Genomic DNA, 15,323 nt, shown 5'->3' on the forward strand with positions numbered 1-15,323 from the left:
ACCGGCGGAGAGGCGTTCACATAAAATCCGTGATACAGTCCACAATTTCCGGAATCCGGGGGAGGAGGGGGGTGTTCCTGTAAGCAAGGTAATTTAATAAAAGGATGCCGAGTTCCGGAGATCAAAGGCTTTATCTGTGGTTGCGACACGATCAGTTCCACGCTCCTTAGCAGACACCGCGCGCCGCGGAATGTGTATAGTACTGTATAGTACAGTACTGTTGGTATTTATTACAGTTAGGCATAAGATCAAATGACCGTAGCGTGTTTCCTATCTTGGCAAGGCGAGCTCAGTTTCCTGTAATTAGATTTTCCTTGCTGTAAGCATATCGACTATAACTTATCAAGCTAATGTGTTGTTCAAATAATCAGTGCTGTAATTTTAGGCGATATTCTTTTGTCAATGAAATAGTGAATGAATGACGAATATATCATGCACAATGCGACTGTAATTAATGAACCTAGATTTATACTGCAATTGTTTCAGTAGTCATTTAAAGTTTGTGTCCGCACAACAATAGAAGGTGACAGTTTAAGATTTGACATTAAGTTGAGTTATTTACTTAACCGGTGACAGTAAACAACATCGCCATCTGCAACAACAAGTTTTTAATCTTTGTTCTCAATGGTATAACGTGTATCGATCGGTCTAATAATAGTAAATAGCTTAAAAATCAAAACAATGTGTCTTAGGCTATAGAAAACAAAAACAGTCAGATGGGTTTGATGAATGAACAATCAATAACGTAGGTACTAACTTGCTAAATATTAGTATAGTATTTTGAAATAGGTTGAGAGCGCGTGGCACATAAACACAATGTTGACGCGCGTACAAACCCTGTATCATTATCAGTGTTCCAACGCGCGCGTACGAAAGAAGTACCATTATTTTTAGGGTTTCAACGCGTGCGCGTACAATAGTTGTACCATTATTATCGGTGTTTCAACGCACGCGTACGAAAGTACCATTTTTATCAGTGTTTCGACGCGCGCGCGTACGAAAGAAATACCATTTTTTACAGTGTTTCGACGCGCGCGTATAAAAACCTGTACCATTATTATCCCTTTTCATTCACAGACCAAAAAAAAAACCCCCAAAAATATAATTTTTCAACGAAAAAATCTCTATAAACTCTATAGTACTTGATCATTACTACTGGTATATTATTCGTTTACATTTTGTTACTATTCATAATAATATTTTTACTGCGTCACTTTCAGTTACGATATTTTCATAAGACTTAAAGATAAGATAACTTTTAAGACTCACATTAATAATTGATAGATGTTTTGAGGCAGATTCTACAGTAGTAAAAATAAATGAACGTTCAATAATCATTTAACATGCTAAACCAGAAGTGTTGAATTACTTGAAACAACAAACTTTGTAGTGCAACATTTTACAACGCATGATAAACTACATATGGTCAGTGACATCGACAGACATGTGACCAACACATTCAAACCCCCAGCTCGCAAAACCAAATTAAGATTACCCGAAACCGATCCACAAGGGGTTTACGCTTTGAATGAAGAGCCTATACATTGATGTAAACAAGTAAACACGTTTTACCTTTGTGGTTTGACTGACAACAATGTATACATAATAAATCATTAGATAAAAGTGAAATATTTTAATGACTCATAAACTAAAGCATCATCATCACAATTTTTATCACCTCGCTACTCTAAGGAATTAATCATTTGTTTTCTTGAAATAATAATTTGTCAGGCTTAGCAATTTTAGAAAATGTACAGACATAAAGAGTAAAGATTTTAGTCTAGAAAAACCTGTTTTTTTTTTTTTTGGATTAATGAACGTCAGTTGACCTTATAGCGCTCATGTTTTACTCAATCAATAAAACATAAGTTTATTCGGATTCGATCACAATTTTTGCTGTACAACTAATAAAGTTTCGAGTCAACAATATTAGTGTTGAAATATTAAATCCAAGCAAATGCTCAAATGCTTCTGAGCTTTCGAACAGAAAGACTTTTCCTCTCAACATTGGAAAAGAAATATATTGAAATCAGATTGAATTTTGGTATAAAAATGCACAAATGAAAGATGCCAAAAATAATAGTAATAGTTCATTCTTATATAGCGCATATAAGCAAGCTGCCAATGTGCTGAACATTATTACCCCGGTCATTGTTTGGATCAAACACGTATGGAACATACTCCCATAATAATTCAGCTAGTAATCAGCGCAAAGAACACAATCATTAACAACATTCTTAGCTTGATTACCATCTGCAACAAAATGATTGCATTTACTTGTGGTCTGGTTTCTGTAACCCCCAGGTATTCAGTTTCTATTGCTCTAAAGCTCTGTCTAAACTATTAAAAAAGTGTAATGGTCCCAAATATGGTAGTGATATGACATCATCATGTCCATATATGGTCACATCACATTTTTGTCACATAAAGTTTGATAGTGTAGACAGAGTGTTATAGCCTCCATGGCGTTGTAGGAGAGACACCACTATTGGTACAGCAGTTTAACGTAGAGGTGATTTACTTGCCAGCTGCTCAAGCAGTGCTCGTCGTTTCTGTTCAAGTTCACCCTCACTCATTTCACTTTCGGATGTATCCCATCCAGTCTAGTGTAGGAATACAAAAAAAAAACATTTGTTAGTTGATGAAACAGGGTTTTTAAATAAAAGCTGGTTCCGAAGAACCTTGTTGTTTTGGCTTTGTGAGCTTTACTGATGATCTGTGTGCCTCATTTTATACTGAATTTCACTGACTGAATTCAGTTTAGTGAGTGCTGGATAATTTGGTGAGGGATGAGAAAGTTAATGATGGATGGAAAAGTTGGCAAGTGCTGGTAATTAATTATATGTTAAGCTCTGTCTACACTATCAAACTAGTTTGACAAAGAAAGTGTGATGTGCCCAAATATGATAGTGATGCCCAAATATGGTAGTGATATGACATATATGGGCACCATTTTCTTGTCACATAAAGTTTGATAGTGTGGACAAGGCTTTACAGTACCTTGCTTTTCTTTGATGCTGCATTTGATCCGCTTTTCTCCTTTTTTCTTGATGACTCTTGACGAACTTCCTTTACGTCATTTCGATCATCACGTTCAGATTCAGATTCAGAATTTGGCTGCAATTTAAAATACCACATATTGCAAAATGCTCTGCATAAGCTCTGTCTACACTATCAAACTATCTTGACAAAAAAAGTGTGTGATGTGCTCAAATGGTAGTGATATGCCCAAATATGATATGACTTTATCCTTTCCATATATGGACACATCACATTTTCTTGTCACATAAAGTTTGATAGTGTAGACAAGGCTTTAAATATTTGTTTGCGAGTGGAGTTCACCTCCAAGCTACAACACCACATTTTCTGATTTTTTAAATATTAAAGTCTTTAATCAAAACAGAGATATAATCTTACAGTCCTCCTTCTCTTCTTCTTTGACTTCTTTTTATGCTTCTTAGATTTATAACTGCTGTGTTCTCCTGATTCATCTGACGATACTGACGGAGACTTTGATCGTTTCTTTCTACTACGATGTCTCTTGGTTTCACGCTCATCTTCAGACTCAGACAACTAAAACACAAACATTACATGATCATATTCTATGGATACCCACCGTAGTTATTTAACGATGTTATTAGGCAGGTTTCGCAATGTTACGAATCTGAGAACGAAAACGGATTCGTCACCCATTTGTGAAGCTTTTGAGCTGATCCCTATTTCATATTCGTTTTTTCCTCATCTTAATCGTTTCAAATTAAATTAATTAAATTTCAGTATATCACCGGGCAGTTTAGAATGTATGTTCTGTGCCTGTTGTGTAACTATACTAATATATTCTGCAAATAGTGTGTACAGTAGGAATATAAACTCAATGCCATTTAGTACAAATAGATTATACTAATAAATTATAGTATAATATCAATATACTCACAGATCTTGATCGGGAACGTCGACTTCTATGTTTCTTGGCCTTTTTAGCTTTTTTGTGTGACGACCCAGAAGTCTTACTATGATGGTGACTACATGCCTCCTACAAAAATAAAAATGTAAAATAATTTTAATTCTGTTTTGTTAAAAATAATCACACAATACAAAGCACTGAATAAATGCCTTCCATTAGATAATTTATTAATAGGGCGGTTTCGCAACCTTACAAATACGATAACGTAAATGTCACACATTTGTGAAACTTTGAGCTGATCCCCAAGTCATATTCGTAACTACAAAACGAGTATAGTTTTTGATCTATTTTGCACATTTTGCATTTGAATCAGGAATGATTCATGATTATAATATAATTATAGATTTATTGAAAGTAATTTACTAAAGTAATTTACTAAAATGCCAGGTCAATTTTGATAAATAGCAGTTTTTAAAGTCTTCACTCGCTTTGATGTTACGCTAGGCCTATGCAGCCAAGCAACTCGTACCTGCGCTTCGCTTAAATTTACCGCAGTCACATTTTGGACGGCACCCTTAATATTTTGTTGCCTGGCTTAGGAAAACGAATACGTGTGCGTGACGTATCCGTTTTCGTAAGATTGCGAAACCTCTCTATTATTATAAAAATTATTGTCAAACATCCTTTTCACAAGACAAGTATACGCACAAGATGCTCTACACAAATCTTTAGGAAGAAAATCCAGACATTTGACAGAATTCAAACCCTGGACGTGATATTTCTTTTTGTACATAATGAAATGTCACTGGCAGCTAATAAGACTATTTTTTGCTTTAAATTACATTTTTTTTACGTAAATAAAATTTTTTCCCGATCAAATTTTTGGTCAAAGTGAATAACTATTAGAGATGTTTCACAACACTACTTTTCGTTATCGTATTCGTAAGGTTGCAACACCTCTCTATTATACGGCATTAAAATGGCATATTCAACAACAAAATATTTTTATTAAGGCCACAAAAAACAGACCGAAGGTCAGCCATCATGACATATAAGGGTTACCTAAACAATCAATAATTACTGTCGTTAGACAACCTGACCTTACATCATCATCATTCATATGTCATTGTATTTAATGTTGACAGGAATGATGACTCAGTACATTGACATATGACAGAGACTCCGTCATATGTCAATGTACCCCAGCAGTAATTATTTAACGTCATCACATTTAGACCTTTTACACATTCATTCTTATTAATGGGGTCAACTTATGTGTAAGAAGTAATGAAAAAAAAAGAGAGGAAATAATAAAGGTGGGTTGTTTCCAAGAAAGACAAAAACAAAACGTCATCACATTTATTTCTCATCAATTTCATATCATCTATTTTTAATAACTGTACATCATTAACTACTACTTAATTTATTTGGAATATTTAGGTGAAATTTGTTTCAATATGAGTCAATCGTCATATATCGTAATTTTTATGCAAAAATAGAGAGGAAAAAATACTGTAGTAGTTACATGAAATAATGTAGTATGTTGTGTAAGCTTGAACCAAGTCATGTAGGCAAAAGTGCTCAAGCAATGCAGAGCAGCAAAATAGAAATATAAAGACTATCTGTATATAATGAATAATTCATCAATATGTACGTATTCTAGCAACCACTAACATCTAGGGGGCGCTGCTCTCCAACTAGCAAAGCTACTTCTAGCAACCACTAACATCTAGTCATTGCCAGATGAAGATTTGGTGAAAACAAGTCGAAATGTCACACACGTACGTATTCATAATGGTTTAAAGTAAAGAATTGGATATACAGATAGTTAATATAAAACCAGATGAAAACATTTGTAAAGACGTTACTATAACTTGAACATTTTAATGCACTACAAGTTGTACCTGAATGGTGCTTTGCTCTGAAAAAAAAATTATCTCAGACACTTACTTCTAAGGAATGAAGGAACTCCTTAAAAAGGCGAATTCTCTCCGATTCAACTGTTATTCCATCAAATGGCATTTCGTTTACAAACCGATCACGAACCTAAAGTCAAAATTAAAAGAGGTAAATAGTGTATAGATTTAAATTACATGGCTTGTTTAATTCATCTATTGTTTTGGATTGTTCAATTGATATATTTTTAAATAAGTACAAGTATTTTATTTATAATTAATTTGATTCCCATATTTATTATTTCTTTCATTCCTGCTTACTAAATTTTTACTATTTGTATTTGAAAAAAAAAAATTAAATAAACGAAAAAAAAAAGAATAAAAGCTCTGTCTACACTATCAAACTAGTTTGACAAAAAGAGATTGATGGTGCCCAAATATGGTAATGTCATCGTGTCCATATATGGGCACGTCACATTTTCAAACAATTTGTTTTGATTTAAATCTAAACGTTAACATTTTCAGCAGATTCAAGTGCTTCCTGTATTCCATTTCACAAATGGCAGGCTCCTTATCGTTAAATTTAAATTGAAATAAAATTACATTTGGAAAAAAATAATTGTGTCTATTCTCACCTCATCCCAATTAGAACTTGTATCAAGGGGAGGGGCAGCCTGTTTAAGCATCGCTTTGAACGCACTCTCCTTTCTTCTTTGCTTTCTTGCTTCTTCTTTCAACCTCTCCTTTTCTCTTGCTTCTGCCTTTTCGCGTAACTATAAATTCAGGAAGCAATTTAAGAAAAGATTGCAAAGATTTTGTTAGTATATAGACATAAAGCTCACATTAAGTATAAATAACATGGTTACACTTCTAAATCTCTGTCTACACTATCAAACTGTATGTGCCGAAAAAAAAATGTGATGTGCAAATATAATTATGGACAGGGTGATGTCATACCACGATTTTTGCACATCACACTTTTTTCCGATAGTGTAGACAGAGTCTAGTAAGATTCTTGTTTTTTAAAATTATTAAATATGTAACCTACATGTGGATATTCACGTTCCTTCACAAATGAAACTTTTTATATCGTTCTAACTTTTCCATTTTGTTGCTACTTTGTTTCATACAACCGTTGATATATACTTTTTCAATTCAACTCAATTTTAAACTTTTTAAGCGTTTTATGCATTTTTATTGTATTTTATATTCCAAATGGTGCCCACATTTAAACATTTTGTGCAATATTGTGTGTGTACTGAGTTTTTGTTTTATATTTATCTGTTTTTAATCGTACTAATATTTGCCAATCTTTATGAATGATGAATTTTTATTATATGGACAAAAAAAGCATTTTAGTGTTTCAGTACATTGCTTTCAAGCATGGCAAAAAAAGTAGCGACACTTATTTCTAATAGGTTCTTACACTATTGAAGGCTTGCTTAATGTTTCCAGCATCTAGAGTTGTGGCTCGCTTATCCTGGCTAACGGCAGTCGCAAAGTTTTCAAACGATGTTTCCACCTCTACTATCATGTTTTTATCTCGTAAGATGTCTTTTATGATTCGTCGTTCATCACTAAATCTGGCTTTTAGATCATCTACTGCAAATTTGAACAGATCTAAGGGTGTAGAACCTGAAAAAACAATGTTAGTTAAATAATTTGAATTAACAGTTCTAAAAAACGAGATTCAAAACTACAGATCTAAGGGTGTAGAACCTGAAAAAACAATGTAAGTTAAATAATTTGAATTAACAGTTCTAAAAAACGAGATTCAAAACTACAGATCTAGTAGAATCTGTATAGGGACACTTTGATGGGTTGGCTGTAGTGTTCAACACTTTGATGGGTTGACTGTAGTGTTCAACACTTTGTTGGGTTGGCTGTAGTGTTCAAATATATGTTTCATTAATTTCACAAGTGTCTCCTTAAAGATGTATTGTCCCTTTATTTGAATATGCCATTTTAATGCCACATAATAATTATCAATTTTGACAAAAAATTGGATGGAAAAGAAATGTATTTTATGAAAAAATTGTAATTTAAAGCAAATATAGTCAAATTGGCTGCCAGCCAATGGGTTTTTGGTTGAATTTAACCATTTATTTTGTCTTTTTATAAGTCGGTTTTCCCCTCAAATTAAAACTACAAAATAACCCATTCAAAGAATTATTTAAACAATCCTCATTTTCATGTTTTTTGGGAACAATACATCTTTAATATGTGTTCTACTGTATTAAGAACAACTTGATAAACTGTACCAGGGTTTCCCAGCATGCTGTGGAATCGTTTATCAGCACTGATGATAGGATACAGACTCATCCAGCTAGATAGTGAGTTGATTTGACCTTTCTCGTGTAGCTCATCTAAAAGAACCTAAACAAACAAACAAAACTGTTTAAATCTCTGTCTACACTATCAAATTTTATGTAACAAAGAAATGTGATTTGCCCATATATGGACAAGATGAAATATTGATGATACCATATTTGAGCACATCACACTTTTTTGTCTTAGTTTTCTAGATCTAGAAAAGTCAGATATCTGAGTTTTCAAGATTTAGAAAACTCAGATATATCTGAGATCTGAGTTTTCTAGACACCCAAACAAGTTTGATAGTGTAGATAGAGCTTAAGTTTATGTCTTTATACAATTACTTAATGATTGAAAACATTAATATATATTTAATATAGTATACTACTATACTTAAATAAACTTCCATTTATCTTCAAAAGCATACAACACCAACATTTCTATACTTATAAGCACATCATCATCATATAAAACTAAAGAAGAGATATGCACCAAAAAAGCTTCTCTGTGTTTCCTATGATGTCGTCTTTGCAGCATCTTCTCCCTTTCTCTTTCTTCCTCCTCTTCTTTCTCCATCTGGCGGATGTGCACCTGAAACGTAATCAAGGCATCCTCTTTATCCATATCTGAATAAACAAAAAGAAATTAGTGGAGCTGTAGCTTGGTGGTTAAAGTACTTGCCTTTCAATTCTAAGGTCTGGGGTTCAATCCTGATCGAGTGCCATGGTTGTAACTCAACTTTCTCTCAAATGAGAGTTTATAAGCACAATAAATAATGAGATAGTTTATCCATCCTGTAATTGGCATGTTACGCGTTGTTGGATGCGTAGTAAAAAAAACTGCCATTTAGAAGATTTACACAAGTCAATACAAAAGTAAAAATATTAATCGCTACATTAATCATTGTAACTAACTCTCTCACATTTCCCATTGTCACCTAGATAGTAACTTACGTTGTAGTTCGTCATCCTCAGCAAACGCTGGGTTGTCCATCAGGTACTGTTGGCATTCAGACCAAGTTGTCCTATAGGTAATGTTTGGCATATTATTCAGGATATTGTGTAAGGATTCAATGTTTCGACTTCTTAAGGCTTTACTGTCTTCCTTCTCCTTACGATCCAAATAAAAGATTACATCCTCATACAACTCCTTTCTGTCTCGTTCAGGAACAACTTTCCATATCTCTTCATCTTCAAACATTGTCTCAGCTTTTCTAAAAAACAAATGTTACATACAAAAACATATTATACAAAAATGACATTGATATGTGTTGGTATAAAAATAATAATTTAACATTTATAAAAAGTGTATATTATGGAGCAGCTATTCCAGAATATACAATACTAAGTATTGTAAGTTAAAATTTATAAATGTAGCCTGTCACGTTTTGATATTCAATATTGAAATTAACACATTTATGGTTTGTAACTTTCTTTTGAAAAAAATGGTAATGTGAGCACAAAAATTCAATCATTTTTTTTATAAAACTACTTTTCTTTAAAAAAAATTCACCTCTCCCAAAATCAGCCTTGATTGAAACTTCCAAAACAAGAATTAAAATATCAAATATCTTATGAAAACAACTTAAAAAGAAACCTGCTATTATTATTATTAATGTCAGAGAAAATGAACGAACTGCAAGTTGCTAAAAGTCCAAATATTTATTTACCGGTATCTCACAGTTGATGTAACCTTTTCATGATTTTCAAGAAATTTCTGAAGATCTTCTTTTGCTTTTTTTGCTCTTATTCTTTGCTCATCCTAAAAAAAGGAAAAAAAAGTAAGTAAGGATTTTTTTAATTTTATGTCTTTAGGCACATGGATTACCAATAGTAAATTAATCACTGTCCTATCAGATCAGCACTCAACATTCTAGACTAGGAATTTACAGGCTACCAACCACCACTATTAATTATTACAATATTTATATAAGCCTAATAATAACAAAAAGCTGGTGGCATCCCTGAGCTACAATTATCAACAATGTTTGTTTCAATAACTGCAATATCTTTACCTTTTCTTCTTTAGCTCGTTGCGTCTTATAATCATTAAAAACTTGTTTCTTCTCACTTAGTTTTGTGAGTGCTCTGAAAAAACAATTTAAAATACAATGATCAGACCTTCCAAAACACTCAATAATTGTAGGAATTTCTAGTGATCTTTTAACTAATGTATATTGGCATTGGCATTGGAAAGCACATTTATTAATGATACTGATGGCCCAGATTTTTTGTAATAGCACCCTCTTTGTTTGGATGTATCTATAGCAACCTCTATAGTTATGTCACACTTATAATACTTTTTTTTTTCAAGTTTGATATTATAAAATGATCAAATTTCAACTTTATCAAAACTTTTTGTAATCTTACCTATAACGACCATCATTTATAATCAGCTTCATAGCTGTTTCCCATGATGCATTTGAAGGCACTTCCTGTAAACATCAAAACAAGTAAAATTACTACACATTATCTTTTTAAATTTTTAAAACAGTTGCATTATACAAGGTAACTCGACTGAATCTCTTAACTGTATCGCCACATAATAGAAAATTATGTAATAGTGTTTAGTATTATATGTTATATATGTAATAGTGTGTGTAAATGTAAAGGTTAAGCTAATGGTATATGATATAAGCATCACATGTGACAGATTGTGACACTATCTTATAGAAAATTACTGGAAAAAGTAAAGATACAGAATTGAGAGTAATAAGCTCAAATACTGATATATTACCTTGTCCTTGAGAAGCTTCTTAAATGCGTTCTTAGCCTCCTCCTTGGATGCGTAAACAACTTCCTGTGGCTCAGACACAGTCTCACTGTAAAAAACAGATTAACACTTTATTGTGTGATTAACGTGGTAATCATAAATAAATAATAAATAATAAATAAGAATACCACATACAAACATTGTAAAAGTTTAATATAATAATAATCTTTTGGAAACACACTAAAGCTCTGTCTACACTATCAAACTTCATTTGACCAAAAAATGTGATGTGACCATATGGATAGGTTATATCGATGTCATATCACTACCATATTTGAGCATATCACTACCATATTTGGGCATATCACAACCATATTCGAGCATATCACTACCAGATTTGAGCATATCACTACAATATTTGGGCACATCAAACTTGATAGTGTAGACAGAGCTTAACACTTACCTTGGTGTTCCGTCATCACTTTTAGGCGTGCTAGCAGCAGTAGATTCAGTCTTAGGTAACATGGCAGCGCCAAAGCCCTGAGCAGCAAACATGGCCTGCATCTGTGCCTGCATGGCCGTAGGATCGGTGCCAATGGCCTGCTGCATCTGCATCATGGCCATTTGCTGCTGGAACAACTGTTGTTGGAATGCCATAGCTTGGATAGTCTCTGGTGCAAGTTGCTGTGCCATGGCTGCTTGGGGTTGGCTAGTGGCTGCAGAAGTCTCTGTAGTTTCTTCTTGCTTGGCTAATTCTGCTGCAGCTTTAACCTCTTTGTCTTTCGCCTCCATTGCCTCTTTATTACGTATTTCTTCTAGTCTCATTCTCTCCTTTTCCTCTTCTACTTTCTTTTGTTTTTCAAGTTCTTCTGCTTCTTTTCTTTCTTTCTCTTTTTGTTCCTGCTCTTTTGCATCCAAGTATAATACACTAAAATAAAAATGTTAAATGAATAATATTTGTACTTAAATTTCTTTTTTAAAATAGCTGTATTTTTGTTTATTTGTACTAAATACGATACGATATTATTTATTGTCATTTAAACAACAAGGTACAAATTAAATACATATAAATAGTGTAGTGCTGTGTTAATTCTGTGTCTTGATTACATTCATATTTAGTATTTATTTTTTATTATTATTATTTATTCAGGCAAAAAATACATTTTACAAAATATAATACAAATCAACAAATTAAACAAACACGACGCAAGCTGAAAAAATAAAATCATAGTCACTAGCTGCCAGGAAAGCACAAAAAATAGCCTAAATAAATTTCACCAATTAGGTGTGTACCTCCAACCAATGACTACTAAATAAGCAATACAAATAATATAAATAACATAGATGATAAACGACTAAAAGTTAAATCTTAAACTTACGAATCTAATCCTTCTGTCTGAATCCTGTTCTTTAAATCCTCTAATTCCTTGGGGATTGTCCATTTGGATTCCTTACTTGTGTTGTTGTGAAAGTATATTTTACCAGAATCTGATTTGAACTCTTTCCATGCACACTGGGATAGAAGGAACTTAAAAGAGAGACAGAGAATGTAACAATATCAAAGCCAACACAGTACTATACTGTTACAGTATATAAGTTACATGTAAAGCTCTGTCTACACTATCAAATTGTATCTGTCAAAAAATGTGATGTGCCCATATGGACATGATGTCATTACCATAATTGGTTATATCACTGCTATATTTGGAAACATCACATTTTTTTTGGTCAAAATAGTTTGATAGTGTAGACAGAGATTTATATGAAGAATTCCTTAGTAAGTAACTTTTCAGGGAGGAGTCAAGATATTGTAATACTGTAGTGGGAGGTGTATAGGAGTCAGTTGAAAAGAAAAACAACATTTTTCTATTTTGAACCTTTAAACAGGTGGGAAATGATGGAGCAGATACTCAGCCACCTACTAAATCTACCTTTGAGTTTGTAATAAACATTTTATTTGATATTACCGTACTGGTAAGCATGTTTGTTAGTACTTACCTCAGCATGGGTTTTAAGATCATCAGGTTTTTCCCAGCTTGATTGTTTAGTCTGTGTGTTATAGTAGTACACCCTGCCATCTGGTGACTTGTGTTCTGTCCAAGAACTTTTTTTTGCCGCCGTCTTGGAATCTTTGGCACTTTCTGATGTCTTCTCACTTGACTTGTCTTGTGCAGGAACAAAGCCTGGCACTTTAGTAGAACTTAAACTGCTGTTCTCATCTTAAGAAAAAGAAGTATTTAATAATAACTGGTACTGGTTCAGGTAACATAGATACATCTTGTAGCCATTGACATAAAGTTGGCAAATTTAAATCTATTGATCAGATATCGATTGTTATGTTTTATTAACTTATTTTATTTTAATAAGTTAAAGTAATCCTACCTTGCTTTTCCTGGTTCATTCCTGACATATTGTTACCTATGCCCATGGGAGGAGGCATACCAGGTGGAATCATTGGAGGAGGACCCATACCAGGTGGCGGCATGAAGTTTGGAGGTGGCATTGACATATGTGGCATGTTACCATGGGGCTGGAATGCTGGAGGTGGCATATTCATAGGAGGCTGACCAGACGTCTGGTTTGGCATTGGCATAAATGGAGGTGGTGGCATGTTCGGTGGCCCCTGAAAGACAAAAATTAACATTGAATTAAAATGATGAAACAGAAACATATATTTGTAAAACAGGTGCAATATCTATACCTGATATGTTTTTTATCCTGTATAAATATGTTTTTAAATAAATAAAAAATTAATATTATTGACCACATATTTAAATTTAAAGCCCCATTCCCTACGTTTTTTAGATCTAATTTAAGATCACAAACTATATTTAATGTAAAAATAATACTATATGGTCCTATTGCGATAACTTTTTTCGTCTTTAAACGGTTAAAAATGTGAAAAATAAATCGATTTTAATAATTATAGCGGCCCGCTATAAATCCCAAAATGCATTGCGCGCGGATTGATATTTTTGTTTTTCACCTGTAATTCGCCCACTTTTCGATCGATCGTGAAGCCAAAACAAATGGAAGACTCCTAACTTTTCAGCGAAAATACCGGGTGTTCCCCAATTTGTATCAACGGAGTCTGGCAAAAATAGAAAGACAATTAATGCAGCAACTATACAACGTCAGCCTAGGTATATAGCTAGCGTACGATGTTCGTACGTTACCGATGTTTACCAGCTAGGCCTACAAAACTAAGCCTAGCTAGGCTAGGCCTGAGACCGTCCACGAGAGGTCGATCGCCGCGAGCTACTTAGGTAGTGCATTGTTTCTCACTTTTTATCATAATTTACCATAAAACGTACATTTAAGACAAGGAATGACATGGTTTAATGTTTTTAAAGTGATATATATGTATTATTTTCAAAAAAACGTCCAAAATTGCAGGGAAGGGGTCTTTAATTAAAATTCTAACTATTGCCCTTCAAAATTGGGCATAAAAAATAATGGTCAGTGTATAGTAGTTAGTACGTGCAGGGAGATTACATCTCCCTGGTACGTGGTGTAACAGGACAAAGTATGCCATGAGAAGATGACTGGACCTGCATGTAAAATATGTTTACTACTGTAGGCCTACAGGAATTTCTGAAAATTTTAAACCATACAATACATAAAATAAGGGTACAGAGGAGCTGTATCTTATTCTTACCCTGTTAAATGGAGGCATCATCATCGGAGGTTGATTTCCAAATGAAGAACCTTGTTGCTGGGCTGGGCCCTGATTTCTCTGATTTGAAGACTGATAAACAAAAGAAGAATCAGCAAAAATTGTAAATTTTTTTATTATTTTAATTTTTTATTCATTTGGCATTAATTGTATTAAAATTTATTTACGTAACATGATATAAAATAAAATGCAACACTGTGTTTGTGTAAATGCAATACAAGAAAGAATGGGTATATTTTGAGGGTTTTTGCTTTATGCCTGGCTACTAAACGAACAGAATTTACTTGGGCCGAAACGACTCCACTCAGAAGATCCTTCCTGTCCTGCCTGCTTGCTGAACAACTGTGCACCACACACACATGTCACTCTACTCTAGCTTAGGTCTAGCTAGCTAGTAGCCATCCGATTGACGTTTTTGCTAGTTTTACAATTGCCCAGAAATAATTAAATAAGCAAATATGTATTTATATGCATTTTTTTAAATATATACTTATTACTAAGCTTACCATCGAAGTTATTATTAATTAAATTCACTCTCTGTTACACTACTTTTCGATAATGCAGCCGCGCCGGTGAATCGACGCCGAAACGTAACCACCATGTTCTCTTGTTGTAGAGTAGAGGGCGGCAAACAAACAAACAAACAAGAATGTATGGCGCGCGAGTAGAGTCTTCTGTTGTCTGTTGTCATGCTCTCTTGTTGTGCACATGCAATCGGTAGGCCTATTACAATAATTATTATACTGTATTATCTTATACGCTGTCGTTATTTTTCAAATCCGAGCATATTCAAGCCAAGACAAATAATCCGATTTTTTTTATG

The 15,323-nt window shown here is 33.5% G+C and overlaps 1 protein-coding gene across 1 annotated transcript; it reads right to left on the reverse strand.

The window, feature by feature from the left end:
* Positions 1 to 1,773: 1,773 nt before the first annotated feature.
* Positions 1,774 to 15,110, reverse strand: LOC140039678 (pre-mRNA-processing factor 40 homolog B-like). The gene is made up of 20 exons (XM_072085298.1): positions 15,007 to 15,110; positions 14,483 to 14,572; positions 13,207 to 13,447; positions 12,823 to 13,043; positions 12,204 to 12,352; positions 11,288 to 11,752; positions 10,849 to 10,933; positions 10,482 to 10,546; positions 10,127 to 10,199; positions 9,782 to 9,873; positions 9,066 to 9,325; positions 8,605 to 8,738; positions 8,061 to 8,175; positions 7,226 to 7,434; positions 6,435 to 6,572; positions 5,855 to 5,950; positions 3,935 to 4,033; positions 3,418 to 3,573; positions 3,001 to 3,117; positions 1,774 to 2,603 (listed from the first exon to the last, which is right to left on the reverse strand). The coding sequence occupies exons 1-20, from the start codon at positions 15,007 to 15,009 to the stop codon at positions 2,502 to 2,504; spliced, it is 2,910 nt and encodes a 969-aa protein (XP_071941399.1). The 5' UTR covers positions 15,010 to 15,110; the 3' UTR covers positions 1,774 to 2,501.
* Positions 15,111 to 15,323: the final 213 nt, after the last annotated feature.

The sequence above is a fragment of the Antedon mediterranea genome, chromosome 1 (genome assembly GCF_964355755.1).
Source record: "Antedon mediterranea chromosome 1, ecAntMedi1.1, whole genome shotgun sequence".
NCBI classification, from domain to species: domain Eukaryota; kingdom Metazoa; phylum Echinodermata; class Crinoidea; order Comatulida; family Antedonidae; genus Antedon; species Antedon mediterranea.

Excerpts from the sequence above, each read along its gene's own strand:
- LOC140039678 (XM_072085298.1), bottom strand. Across the intron at positions 9,874-10,126 it reads AACGAGCTAAAGAAGAAAAG|GATGAGCAAAGAATAAGAGC; the intron begins GTAAAGATATTG and ends TCCTTTTTTTAG. Across the intron at positions 8,176-8,604 it reads AACACAGAGAAGCTTTTTTG|GTTCTTTTAGATGAGCTACA; the intron begins GTGCATATCTCT and ends TTGTTTGTTTAG.